This window comes from Lates calcarifer, linkage group LG3, assembly GCF_001640805.2.
Source record: "Lates calcarifer isolate ASB-BC8 linkage group LG3, TLL_Latcal_v3, whole genome shotgun sequence".
In the NCBI taxonomy this organism is placed as follows: domain Eukaryota; kingdom Metazoa; phylum Chordata; class Actinopteri; family Centropomidae; genus Lates; species Lates calcarifer.
The window spans coordinates 18,717,882-18,732,349 of record NC_066835.1 but is presented as its reverse complement, the minus strand read 5'-3'; the positions used below and the strand labels follow the sequence as shown (position 1 = coordinate 18,732,349).

At 39.9% G+C, this 14,468-nt stretch overlaps 1 protein-coding gene across 1 annotated transcript; it reads right to left on the bottom strand.

The window, feature by feature from the left end:
• Nucleotides 1-985: 985 nt before the first annotated feature.
• On the bottom strand, nt 986-14,248 carry eloa (elongin A). The gene is given in 13 exon segments (XM_018698989.2): nt 986-2,694; nt 2,802-2,956; nt 3,393-3,525; nt 3,887-4,067; nt 4,791-4,888; nt 5,064-5,216; nt 5,337-5,448; nt 6,708-7,033; nt 9,001-9,315; nt 9,318-9,577; nt 10,738-10,850; nt 11,379-11,435; nt 14,062-14,248. Coding segments are annotated over 13 exon segments (2,037 nt in total). The 5' UTR covers nt 14,134-14,248; the 3' UTR covers nt 986-2,632.
• Between the last annotated feature and the right edge of the window lie 220 nt (nt 14,249-14,468).

Sequence of the window (14,468 nt, the reverse complement as noted above, 5' to 3'; positions counted from 1 at the left end):
GTAAGTCATATAAACGAGCCAGTTAATTGGCTTTGGTATCTTCATCAACATTTATAAATATAAAACGCTGGGGGAAAAAATCCTAGCATTAAAAAAGTAGGATAAAATAACATTTAATAAGCGTGGGCTGGGTTTTAACATTAATTTCATAGCGATATCACATATTTCTGGCTATTTTTATTTGTGTGATGATTTATTTCATGATTTATTATTTGTCTATTTTTTCATGGAGGACTTTGTGTCTCCACAACAAGAAGTTTTAAGACATACTGTATAGGCGATCTTTGACTGAGCATTACTGGATTTTAAGATCAAGGTAGTAAACAGCCAAAAATTAAGAAGTGTTCAGTGTTTAATTTTTTCAGCAGAGGTTACTTTGCTCATTTTGTACAGGTAATATTTTAAGTTTTAAATAAGTATGGAGCAAAACATATATTATTTTGAAGGAGCTGTAAGTTTCACCGGAGACTCCTCTGAGGCTTTGCGATCACTTTACCTGGTTTACGAACAAAACACCAAACACGTGATGTACCCCCTGATTTGCCACCAAATGTCAAAACTGTCGCAAATCCTGCACGAAGAGCATGTTAAGTATCAGTAAAATCACAAAACCACAAAGTGAAAATACTAGATTAAGGTTGAATTCTGCAGTTAAAAAGTGTAATTTAGGGGATTTATGGAAGAATTAACAAACAAAATTACTATTTTTAAAACTAAAAGTATCATGCTTATTATGACCCCTCTCAGAGTGTTAAATTATTGATACATTCATGTGTAAACAAAGGGAAAACCCAATATTATGGCATTAAAAAGTGACATTATAACATGAATTACAGAGGAAATGTTCCAGGAATAATTGACTTAAACATCTTTGTTGAGGCCTACAGGACAAATGGACAATTTTTAAAAATGTGTCCAGTCATTTAGAAAGAAAATTAAAATACATGAAGTGAGAGTCATCATCAAAAGAAGAGACAGAAACAGCTCAAGGGCAAAAAGTCAATTTTAATAAAAATGACCATATAACATTTATTAAAATCTAATAAAATTACAATTTTTAATCTACTTCCTTTCAGGCCCATGTTGTACCAGGTCCCAGTGTTGAAAATAAATATGTCATCATCATCATCCCTATTGTTGTCGTCCAACCAGCTTCTTTCCTTATTGTTGTTTTTCTTCTTCAGCCCTCACTTGAGCTATTTGTCACAGTGAAGCAGATATAAAGAGGGACGCACACATTCGACAGCAGGAAAACATGGTCTGAAGCCACAGGGAGGGTTAAAATAACTCTACAATGTGTGTTTCTGTATGTTTGTGTGTATATGTGTGTGCATTTCATAGATCATTTTAGCCCCACACATTGAAAAATGCACCAGGCAAAAACATGTTACTCTGCATGTGTTTGTTTTTAAAAAAAGCGCCTTTCACCAGCCAGTCGATGTCTCAGGTGAAGTCTTAATGTTGCAGCTGACGTGCACTATGCATGCGATTAAAAGACAAAACAAAGAGTGTGTAGAGGTTGTTTCCTAGTGTAGTGTATCATTTGGTCATAAAGAAAAGTAACAGATGACTAATCTTTAGATTAAGAGAACGAGTATGTTCTGTCTCCCGTGAAAGAAAAACGCTTAATCGCTCTCTTATTGAGGGTTAGATGAGAAGACAGACACCACTGTTGTGTTTGTGGGATAAATATGAAGCTATAACCAGCAGCTGGTTAGCTTAGCTTAGCATAAAGACTGGAAACTGAGGGAAACAGCTAACATAGCTCTGTTTAAATGTAACAATAACCACCTACCAGCATCTCTAAATCTCACTAATGAATACATTTTATCTTGTTTAACTGTTCAAAAAACAAAGTGACCATAGTAGGGTGTGACTGTAGGGGGCGCTGTTGCTTGCATATCATTTTATATAAGTGGTTGTTGCTATTAACATGATTTTTTTTTTTTTTTTTTAAATTGGGTGAAAGAAAGGCAAAATACCTAACAATATTCAGATGCTGCACAGTTTTGTTCAATTCCCAGGCACAGCAGCATCACAATTTCTGATTCCCCGTACCAGGAAATGAAAAGAAATTAGTTTAAATAATTGTTTCAACAAGTGAATAAAACAAAAAAAGTCCAGCCAGGCTAGCTGTTTCCACCTGCTTCCAGTCTTTATGCTAAGCTAAGCTAACTGGCAGCCGCTTGTAGCTTTGCGATCATCCTACAGACACAAGACTGGTATCGATGTTCTCATCTGAATCTTAGCAAGACAGCGAATGAGCAAATTTCCCAAACTGTCAAACTAAAAAACAAGAAAAGTAACAGACTTTGTGTTTGTGTGTCCTTTTGTATCCTATAAAAAGTTGGCGACTTGATTTTCTTAACACGTCACATCCTTTGACCGTCATTTATGATTTAAATACTTATTTGAAGAGCCCCAAAACAGATGCCACCACTTAAATTAAAAAACAAAACAAACAAAAAAAATTCAATTTTTCCACCAATACTGAAAAGTTCATGATATGTTTGGTGGGTAACAATGATGATGGTGTGTGTGTGTGCAGGGTTGAAGGGGTCTCCAGTAAAATTTTACTAAACTTAAATTAAAAACAGTTGGAATTCATAAAATACATTCAGTCTCTTTCACACTATCGGCGTGAGAATCTGTTCTTGAACGCTTTGATAGTTTTGGCCATCATGGGGGCGATTTCTGAAAACAAGAAAAGAGGATTTATCAGATTTAAAACGGGCTGATGTTCCAAAAATGTGTTTTTACGATCATGAACTCTGATGTCAGGAACGTTAACACACACTTACTTTTGACCTGTGGTTTGTCTCGGGCGGCGTGTCCTCCTCCTCCTCCTCCTCCTCCTCCTACTCCTCCTACTCCTCCTGGTGCTGAGGAACGGGACAAGCTGGAGGAAGAGGAGCGACTGGATTCACCAGAGTAGTCTGTGGTAGCTGGTCTTATTCTGAAAGGCACAGGAAGAGGGAGAGGATCTATGAATCTGAACTAAACCAACATCTACAGTCAATAGATGAAGGACTTTATTTTAAATTTCTATTGGGGCTGCAGCTGAGTTATCATCTTAATTTCTTTTCAATTAACGGAATCAAAACAGATAAAAGCAGCAAATTCTCAAAGCTGCATTTACAGATTATGACACGTATGATACGTGTATTTTTCACTGTTTCATTGCCATTAATCAGCAGTAGATATAAATCTACTGTAACTTAGAATCCACATCTATTAAATGTACACTAAGCTCAATTTAGCCATAACTTTCACAAGTTCTGTTTGTCACTGGTGTAAGAAATACACTTAAATACACGGTACAACCTCTGACAGCACAGGTTCAAGTCATTAGTCTACATTCAAACATCACATCCTGTTTATATTAAACTGACTTGATGGGAGCTGCAGCTGCGTTGGAGGCGGCTGTGGACAAACCACTGGTGGTGCCGAACTTCTCCTGCCGGCGGCGAACGTCACGTGGCGGCTTGGCGACAGAATTCACATACGCCATCTTGACCTGCCGCCCTGCCAGGAGAAAACACAACAAGCACACTGAGATACGAACATTCAAAGACCTTCATGAATATACTTAACCTTTTAAAATACATCGTCTCATCTATGGGATGTTACTTCAGCTGATTTTGTCTCTGCTGACGAATCTTCACACAACTTGATAAATTATACTTTATTTGAACTCTAGTCTCCTGATTCTTCCTGTGTAAAGCATTTTAAGATCCTCACATCACTGCATTAGTTGCTTCACATGTATTGCTATGGCACATAAAACTACAAGCCTCGCACTCAAACACTTGAGCACAAAACTGGAGGCGTGTGGTGACAGATCTAGTATATTTCCAAATCTTTACTCAGTGAAAACGTCTCCTACCTTTGGGTTTGTTGGCGTGTGCGGAGGTGATGTTCTGGGTGAGCATCCTCAGCCGCTCCTCGCGCTCGTCGTGCAGCCTCAGGTACATTTCCCTCCACGATTCGTACTCCTGAGGAGTCTCGCGCTTAAAGTCCCGTTGACAGTGACGCATCCACAGCTCATCAGAATCCTCCGTAAAACACTGAAAGGAGAGGAAAGTCAGGGGGTATTAGGTAAAGGAAATAAAGAGCACTCTCTGGTCGGAGCACACAAAGAGACTAAATCAGGGTTTAAAGGACCATAAAGACAATACTGCAGCTCTCTTTATGCCTGAATAAAATGGGAATTGGAGCTTCAGTAAATGTAGAAATATCAAGTTTGGTTGGAAAATGTACTTAGTTTTTTCATCACACCTCATTATGTTCTGCTAGAGACAAAGACTTTGAAACTATAGGTGCTCCAGCGTTTTTTAGATCTGACGTGTTTCCGTTTCCTCGTGTTACAAAATGAGAGAAAAGGTGACAAATAAACAAAAACAACATGCAGACACTGTCACCTACAGCTTACCTACACGTCAGGGAATATGACTGACTGGTTTTAAGATTAAAATTAATGCCCTGATCATTGTTCAACATACAGTTTTCCAAGTTTTCAATAAATATTGCAACAAATATATCATAGACTTGTTACAGAGGTATTACCATATCGTGAGATTTTGATATCGTTACATCCCTAATATGCTGACACAGCTGCACCTATTTCCAAGTCAAAGTCAAATCAGTTGAGTGAGTTTTAGTGGAGACGAGACAAAGGAGGTCTCAGGTCCGTCATCTACGGTATCACACACATTGCTGCAACAATCAACATCTGACCAATCGCTGCTCAGAGCAGGGCAGAGATGTTGTCTGAGAGACGTTTGCGTTACCTGGTTGTTCTGCTCAATGCGGTACAGCTGCTCAGGTGTGCACCGCTCCAGAACCGGCTCCAGGATATCAAATGGCACCCCTCCCACCTCAGCGATGGCTGAAAGAACAGAGACGCCGAACAGTCGTATCTGTGCTGCAGCTTTCGTTTGTTTTAACCACCTTAACCAAATAAGCTGCCAGTGGTAGATATGTTTGTCTAGTGTGAGTGTGTGTGCTGGACTCTTCCTGAGCACGGCCGCTTCTAATCATAAGATAAACACAGCTCCACTCACAGTCAATGTTGTTCTGCAGCACGCGGATGCACTGCTCGTACAGGGTCATCATCTTAGGCAAGTAAGAGGTCTTTGATCCTGAGTAGACCACCATCTTGGAGTTGAACCGCTTCCCTGTGAACCCGGCGTCCTCCTCATCGTTGAAAACGGGAACTGAAAGAAGGAAGAGACGGTTTAAAACAGAACAGAGAGGATCATTTTCCAGAAGAACTTGATTAGGATTTGCATGCGTCAAGATAATCTGAGCATCTGTCTCGGTGCTGAGGACGTTACCTTTGCGTCTCTGCGGCGACAGCGGCGTGACGTCAATGGAGGGTAGAGGTCTGTAGTTGGGTTGAATTGCTGGCAGAGGGATTTCAGGAAGCGTTGGAACGGCCTCAACCACCTGCACACGACAATACACTACACAGCTCAACAAACAGGATGTGCAAATGACTTTTCAAATTAAGTGTTTTATAAAAAAATAAGACAAATGCAGACAAAAGTAAAAGAAATGTGGTGGAGAAAAGCAGTCAAACTACACAGCGAGTTAAAGGTACAGTTCAACATTTTGTTAACTACACCTACTGACTTTGTTGCAGTGAGTTGGATGAAGAGATATTGTATTTACATATCTGTTTTGTTCAATATGAATCTGAAGCTGTTAGCTTTCCATAAAGACTGGATGTACCTTTGCTGAATTTCTCTAATAAAGGCATAAAATCCTCCAAAAACAATAAAAGAAAAAAGACAAAACAGGAGGCAAACAGCCAATCTAACTTCAGAGGTGCTGTTAATTGTATTTTCCAAATTATCCTTTAAAGGTAATGACAACTGCTCCTGCTGATGCTGTTATATAAGTCATAGAAGAAAGAAAAGAAAAGTTTTGTTAAGCTTGAGTCTCTTAACTTTATGCAGCTCTTGAAATCTACAAGGTTTCTGCTTGACTCTGAACTACCTTGACCGTGAAGTGAGCTACTGTTGCTAGGAAACGAACATAACTCTACAAAATAAAAGCACAGCTTTGGTTCCTGGAGAGAGACTGAAGGTTAAACGAAGTTCTTAAAGACTCAGATCAGATCAGATCAGATTAGGACTTATCTGTAGAGCTGCAACAATCAATCATCAATTAGTTGATAAAGAGAAAATTAATCTGCAGCAATTTTAATAATTGATTATTTATTGCTCTTTATAAAGCATTCTCTGGTTGCAGCTTCTTCAGTGATCTGATGCTTCTCTTTGTCACATATGATGATAAACTGATTACATCTACAGTTTGAACTGTTGATTGAATAAAACAAGCAACATGAGTACATGATAATGGGCAGTGGGAAATTACAACGGCAATTTTATATAACCAAACTATTAATCAGGAAAACAAACAGCAGATTATTTGATAATGACAGTAACTGCTGGCTGCAGCTCCACTAATATTATACTGAAAAAATCTAAAGCGAAGGCCTGAGCAAATCCACTGATGAAGACTGTGAGGTGTGGTTGAAAGCTACAGAAAAAGCCTGGACCCTGAGTGAGGATAATTTAGTCAAGCTGCTCACTGTAGTTACTCTTACAGTTGAAAAAAAATCAAGACTAATAGAAGAATGATGTGAAAAATGATCTTCTCGTGAACGTTTGTGTTAAGTTTGTTCAGTTGTTTGTTCTCACCCTCTTGCGTTTTTCCGGTGCAGCAGCTGAGCTGGAGCTTGAATGTGGCCTCTTGCTGCTCTGAGTGCCGTTCGCCTTACTCACTTTGGAGGAAGAGGAGGAGGAAGAGGTCGCAGGCGGCGCAGGGGTGCGTGTGTGGTGATGGGAAGACGACGTGGAAGAGGATGAGTGAGACGGCCGACTGTGTGACGACGACGATGGCTTCTTCTTCTTCTTGATAGACGTTGGGGCGTCGTACGTGAGGAAGGACTCGAAGGACATGGTGGGAGCCTCGAACTCCTCATCCTCCTCCTTAGGTGGAGAGTCCTTTGGTGCTCGTGGTCGCCCTGGAAACAGAGATAAACAGAAAAGTTAGAAGATGCATTTCAGACTGATTAGAGGCTTCCCAGATGGATTGAAGCTTTTCAGATGGAGCTTTAACAGCTTTTTGGTGGCTTCAACTAACGATGATTTTCAGAATTAAACTGCTAATTATTTTCTTGATTACTGGATTTGTCTTTTTTTCTGTAAATATCATAAACTTGCTGCGATTAATGAGCATTTTCATTTTCAGCTAATCTGCTTATTATTCTCTTCAATCAAATAATATATATCTGTCTATAAAATCCAAAAAACTGTGATAAAATATTCAAATAAATTGTTTTATTCAGGCAGGACATCAAAGAGTTACGTTTACCATTACAAACAACAAACAACGTATCATTTATCATCATACATTTAAAAATAAACTGCAACTACAGAATGTTGATTAAATGATGAATCAATTCAGAGTCTAGAGTGACACCTTCAATTTGTCTGATTCCCCTCACAAACAAACCTCAAAGATTTTGAGTTGATCATATATGTGACAAAACAGAAAAGCTTCAAATTTAAGAAGCAGGAACTGGTTTGAAATGTTTTTGTTGGTGATTAATTAATCAACAGCTGTGTTTCAGTTTTGTGTCAAACCGCCCACAACAGATGAAGGAAGTGCGTCCACTTTTCTCAGGAAAGAGCAGCAGCTCCGTGTTGTTGAGGAAACAGTTTTGTATTTTCTCTTAAGTAACAGTTTGTCATTTCCTGTCGTCACAGTTACCGAACACACTGAACCTACAGAATCTCTTATTTACTGGAACAGGATGTCTCTCTCTGCTGCAGCCACAGTTTCTGATCCAGGCTGATAAAAACATAAATGTTTCTGGTGCACAAAGCTGCACAAACTAATTATCTCACAACCACACAATCATCATTTTGGTTTCTGTTAAATTAACTTGATAAAATGCAATAATGAAACTAAAGCTGCTGCTCTGAGGTGCAAACAAGTGCAAAGTATTCACAGTTGTTTCTGTATTTGACAGGTCTCTGCTTTCTAAACACAAACACACTGGCAAACTTAATGTAATTGCATCATCTTCCTTTTTTGTTGTAGGCTGTGGTGTAATTACACCACGACATTTACAGTTCAACAGGGACAAATTCTTGTTTGGATGTAAGGTTTTGTACATTTGAAGCAACATTTATGTTTAGGCTCTTGAATGTGATGTGTTAAATTGGTGGTGCTCCCCTTTAAGGTTGTTAAAATCCTCTTATTCTACACTACATCAGCAGAGTTAGTATGTTTACTGTGTAATATTCAAATGCAAAAGCCAGTGTTCTTATGGCTGCACCTCTCCATCAAAAGGAAATATTCTTAATAACCTTCTATATAATTTTCATTTACAATTCTCCAAAATTAAACCAGATAAATAAACAAGGTGGGATATTAAAGATAAAGGGCATGAGGCGTCACTGAATGGTTTGATGAATATGAAAATGATGTGAATCATATGTTATGGTCTTCACAGACAGCACTCTCCACCACCATCATCAAAACACCAAATGAGAGAATATCTTTAGGAGGAGTGGTGTTCAGTCCCTCCAGCAGAGTCCAGAGACTCTGGAGGCTCCTTCATGATGGTTTTTCCTCTAATCTGTCACCTGTCTGTGCATGGTATCTTTGGAAACTCTGGGATCTCCACTACAACACTACACACACTACAATTTGAGATAAAGTTCGGTGAGCTTGAACAATTTCTGGCTGCAAAGCTTGAGTTTGAGTTTGTACTGAACTGGCTAACCTGCTGCTAAAGAGCTAACAAAAGTTAGGTCAGGACTTCCACCTATAATCCAAGGGAAAGTCTTCCAGCATTCGGTAAGTAGATTAAAATATTCAGAGACTGATAAAAGTAGACAGGAAGTTGCTCTAAATGGTAAAATGGCAAAACTGGACCAGTACGACCATGATACTGGTTTAAAGACGTACATAAACACTCACCATCATCTCCTCCTTTCCTCTTCTCCTCCCTCTTGCTCTCGTGTGTGGTGGACTTTTTGCTGTGTTTGGCAGGTTTCTGTACTGGACTCTGCTGCCTCTCTCTGTCTGCACCACGTTTCTTTCCTTCACCTCCTCCTCCTCCTCCTCCTCGATCGCTACTTGTCTGTGTGTGGCGTTGCCGTCGTTCCTCCTCCCTGTCCCTGTTTCGGTCACTGTGGTGGTGGTGGTTCTTGCTGGGCTCCTTGTTTGGTTTCGCGTGGCGGACTTCTTTGCGTGGAGGAGGAGGAGGAGGACTAGGCTCGGGTTCAGGCTCGGCTCGGGCTCGGGCTCTGGACTTCCGTACTCGTCTGACTGGTAGCCTCCTCGCTGCGGAGGGCTGTACTGCTCCTGTCGAGGAGGCGAGGGCGAGTAGTTGGTGTGGTAGCCTCTCTCCTCCTCTTCCTCCTCCTCCTCTTCCTCGTAGGAGGGCTCCTCCACGGGGGAGGACTCCCGGATGCGTCTGTGGCCTCCTCCTCCCGCCTCTGGGCCTCGAGAGTGTGTGTGTGACCGAGGGGCCTCTTTGGCGTGGCTGTTGGGTCTGAGTGAAGATGGCAGTCAGAAAGTTACTACATTTACTCAACTACTGTCCACAGGTACAAGTTACTTTGCAGAGTCATCTGGTGTTTTCCTGTTCTCTCTGGTTGACCGTTTCACCTGTGAACACAACCAGCTCTACTGATGGGTGTGTGCACTTCGCTTCACCTGTAACCAAAACCTGTGATGTCACAGAGTCCTGGAGTACACCTGTGCATTAACACAGCTGAGATGAGGAATTAAACCACCAGGAGAAAAGGAAACAGAAGGTTTTCAGAGAGTGTTCAGTTGCTCTTAAAACACTTCTCGCTGATTAATGTATCAATAATTAATTAGCAGTCAGATAAAGGACTTTAAATTAACACTTTCCCCTAATTAAACATTTAAAAGCAGCAGTATGTAGTTGTAAACAGCTGCAAGGGCATCGTAGGTGTTTATTATTGTACAGTATTTGTCAGTAGTTTTGCTAAACAGGGGGATGTAAAGTGTTGCTGTCTTGGCCTCCTTTATGTACTAACAATTTGAGTATATATTCTTCTCCGGGACATCCCAACACTCCTAACCTGGAGGTCATGACCCCCCAAGATGTAGAAAGATGGATCAGAGACATGATTAACAGGATAGAAAAGACATTTACAAGGTGCAAAATTACATTTATTTATCAGATATCAGAAATCTTTTTGGCTGTGAGGGGACAGTGTTAAAAAAAAATCTGGGCTGGAAAAACTTCTATATACGAATAATAATCTAACTTTCCAGCATAAAAAACATCTTTTTGTTCAAGCTCTGCCTGGCTGCACAACATGTCAGCTCTACAATTTACCATGTCGCTCCTGACGCTTACAAAATACTGTAATATCTGGATCACAGACGGCTTCAAAAGAGGTGGAGAGTTTATTTATTTTAACGTGACTGCTTTCTGTCTCATCTACGAGGGGAACGCTGCTAAACATGTGGAGCAGTGTGACTCAGAAAGTGAGTACAGCAGGAATGTGTAGTGTTTATTCATTGTTTAACCTGACTGACAGGCCTGTATCCAGTCTGATAATGAGTCACAAGTGAACAGTGCTTAAACTGCAAATTGTATATGACCGCTGCAGGAATAAGACTCCACTCCTGCAGCTACTTTTTGCATGTTGAGACACAGGTAATGTAGAATGGTACCTGTCTGCAGACTGAGGAACCAGTTTCTTCCACTTGGCCACAAGGCTTTTTGCCATCTCTCCAGCTACTTCATGTTTCCTGAAAGAGTTCACAGTCTTCCCCACTCCAGTTTCCTGCAAGAGAGAGCAGAGGGAAGTGAGCGTACAGACACCGACAGCTCTGATCTGACAAGGTTTTAGGTCTACAACTCTTCCTGCAGGTGGATATCACATGTGAAGCTTCTGACATTTAGTCTGCACGTGCTCATGATATTTTTACAGCTGTTATCATATCTTAGGCAGCTTCAGCCAAGCTGATCTGATTGGTCAGAGACGTGTTCAGGCTCTGCTGATAATTTCCATAAATCTCACCTGACAAGAAAAGAAAAAGCTGACTTAGCGAGGCATTTTTCCTCCCAGCAAACCTTCACTTTTCAGCCCCGGTAGCTCATGACTTACATACAGCAGCAGTCATAGATTAGGTGCCTGGCTCAAGAGCATCAGCAGCTCATCTGAGCCACCTGCAATTTAAACTATTTCACCACAGCAGCACTGCTTTCATTTTGTTTGTTTGTTTGTTTTGTTTTTCTTTTCTTTACTGGCAGACGTCCAAGTTTGGAAATCAAAAGGATGTGAAGCGTGAATAAACAAATTAACACTTACCACCAGTATATCCACAGTCATGGGAAGTTCCCCCAGTCTTCTGAGGGTCTTTAGTAGCTGCAACACAAGAGAAAAACAAAACGTAGCCATTAATTTCGCTCCTGTGTTGACAGAATTGAAATGTATACACAGTAAAATATTATTTAAACTTCATCATTTAAAGTTATTCTACATGCAATATTTAGGTCAATGCAACACCAGATGACTAGATAACGACATCTATATTAATATTGTGATATAAATTTACATACACAGTGATAAAGGAGGAAGTGACACGGCAGCGTTGGTGCTTAGGTACAAGGAATAAAAATTAAAGTGGCAGTTTAAGCTTCTCTCACAGAAGTCACAGAAAATAAATAAATAAGATGGTGATGTCGTAACTCAGTCTACTTGACTTTCATTAAACAGTGCATATCATTACTATAAACAAATCCTAATGACGACTGTGGATAATATTCATATCTGTGTCTATGCATGACAGGTTTGTTCACGGGTTTCATTTTCAACCACTGTTCTCCTGTTCCTCTGGATAATTTACATGAAAACATCCTCAGATGTGGAGCACAAATTTACTCACCTTTTACTTTCTTATAAAACTCCCTGATTGAATAAATTTAAAAGCTCTTTCTCACCTTATATTTGATTTTATTCCCTGTGTTTCATTAAACATGCAGTGGTGTCTGTCTGGCACATTAAACTCTCAGTCCTGCTTCATGGAGATTGAATGATGTCGTGGCCTAACGGGGCAGAGCTGTAGTCAAATCACTGAACTGTGATTTCACCATTTTTTTCTCTTCTTCTTTCGCCATTTGTGGAAATCGGATTATGGCTCATGTTGAACAAAAGCTATCACACAGATCATGTCTGCTTTATTTTCACTACATCATTACATCTCACAGAGAAAGTAAACAAAGGGAAGGTCGGACATGGTTGCATTTCAGCATTATCCGCTTTTAATTTTCAGTATTTTATCGTTAAACCCCGGTGCAGTGATGAACAGCTGCGTGGTGCCTTCAGTTAACAGAAATCAGTTTAACATTAGCGGCCTGGAGTCGCTGGAACTGTCATTTACTTTCCGCACTAACGTTAGTTAGCTGGACGGCTAACGGCTACTCTGGCCCCGAGTTTCGTAATAAAATTAATCGCGTTGTGTTTACGGTTATTATTTCAGTATCCAACAGAGTCTCTGTGGGCAGGTGTTGTACCTGACAGGTGTTAATATTAGCTAAAAGCCGGGGTTAAACAACTACGTTTTAACAAGTTAAAACCCCTTAATTATCGTGACGTCCACATGATGCTTTCACTGACTGTTGGAAATAACGAAACAGTAAGATGACCACTAGAGACTCATTCAAACTTCCAAATCAAAGTCCATGGTAGTAAACTTAAGAAGTTACATTTTACTGCATTATATAGGACAGAAAAACTCTGATATACATATCTATATATTGAAAGGCTGCAACTGAAGATTATTTTCATTACCAATTAATCAGCCGATTACTTTCTCGATTGATCAATTAATTGTTTGATCTGTACAGTATGGAGTGTAGACGTTTGTGATGACTTTTAACAGTAACTAGATTACAAATGTATGATTAATGATTGAATTACACTGATAAACAGTATGATAAAATTCATGTTTCAAAACTCATTAGTCAATTCACAGAGCGACAACTGTCAATCATGACGACAAACTTGCTTTTTTTAAAGCATTAAAAAAAAACACTTAAACATACACCAGTGTAATAAAACTACCAAAAAAAACATCTTCAAGAAAAAAATGTACTTAAGATTTTTTAGTTTGGCCCATGTCCCATCAGTTAATATGAAGGGGGTGGGGTTTATGACTTGTACTCCAACTCCAGCCAGCAGGGGTCAATCAAGATGTTTCAGGTTCTTTTTTAGGGTCCTGTCTTGCTGTTCATCTGTTTATTCAGTCACTGCTTGTAGTAGACTTGTTATAGACATTTGTGTTAACTTGTGACATTTAGTGGACAGAGTTTTTATCATTAATGATTAAATTGTTAAACAAAATGCTAATCTGTGTAAAGTACAACAGTTGGTCTGTTGATCACATAATTAATCGAAAGAGCAATTTTTTTTTTCCATCTTTGAGTTTTGGACATAAGGTTGAATCTGAACGCAGCAACTTAAGCTGTGGAAACTTAGATTTTTCACTAATCTCAGACATTTCATAATTAAGAAACTATTTAACAAATCGACTGATCACTCCAAATAATCTTTAGTTAAATTATCATGAGTCATTTTCTGTGTTGTTTCTTTTTTCCCTATCCTTTAAACTTTACAGCAGTCACACATGGTACAGGATGGTGATCTTCTCTAGCAGTGAATCACTCTACTTATAATTAAAACAACCACTGCAAAGGGTGTTACAGTTGTAGCAGCAGCAGTAGAAGTAATTCTAGTTGTAACAGTAGTAGTGGTGGTAGTATTTGTGTAATTTCCAACCGTAAAAAATATAAAATCAGCTTTGTGAAAAGGATTGTCAGAAATCGGAGCCCAACCGCAGCCCGCAAACGCAACATTTAAAAAACCGTTTCGACTTTCGGGATACTGTCGCGGCCGCGGCTTCATTACGGCCTCGAGAGACAAACCGCAGCGTTTCGGGAAACGGTCGGTGCTTATGACCAAACCCGTCCGTCTCCACCTGCTCAGTGGTTACCTTTCGAGGCTCCGGGTTCTCCTGAAGCCGGGACTGAAGTCTGTCCACTGTTTCCAGCAGCTCCTCCGCCATGTTTACTGCTGGTACCCTGTCGCCCGGAAACTACTTCATCCTGACTGAACACAGGCGTAAAAGAAGAGGTTCCGCTGGTTTAGTGTCCGCTGCAGCGAGACACCGACGTTTTACAGCCGTTTAAAAATAAAAATAATTAACACATATTCAACGTGTGCGTGAGAGATTAATTTATTCCCATTTTAAACGGGGACAAAGATGAAATTTGTTCATTAAAAGAAATAAGTGTAATAGACGGACCTATGTACGTTAGCACGCTGCTGACGTCGCACGCAGGAACACCTGTTTGCTTGACGTCAGTGAAAACGCTGAATTAGCTGTACTATAATTTACTT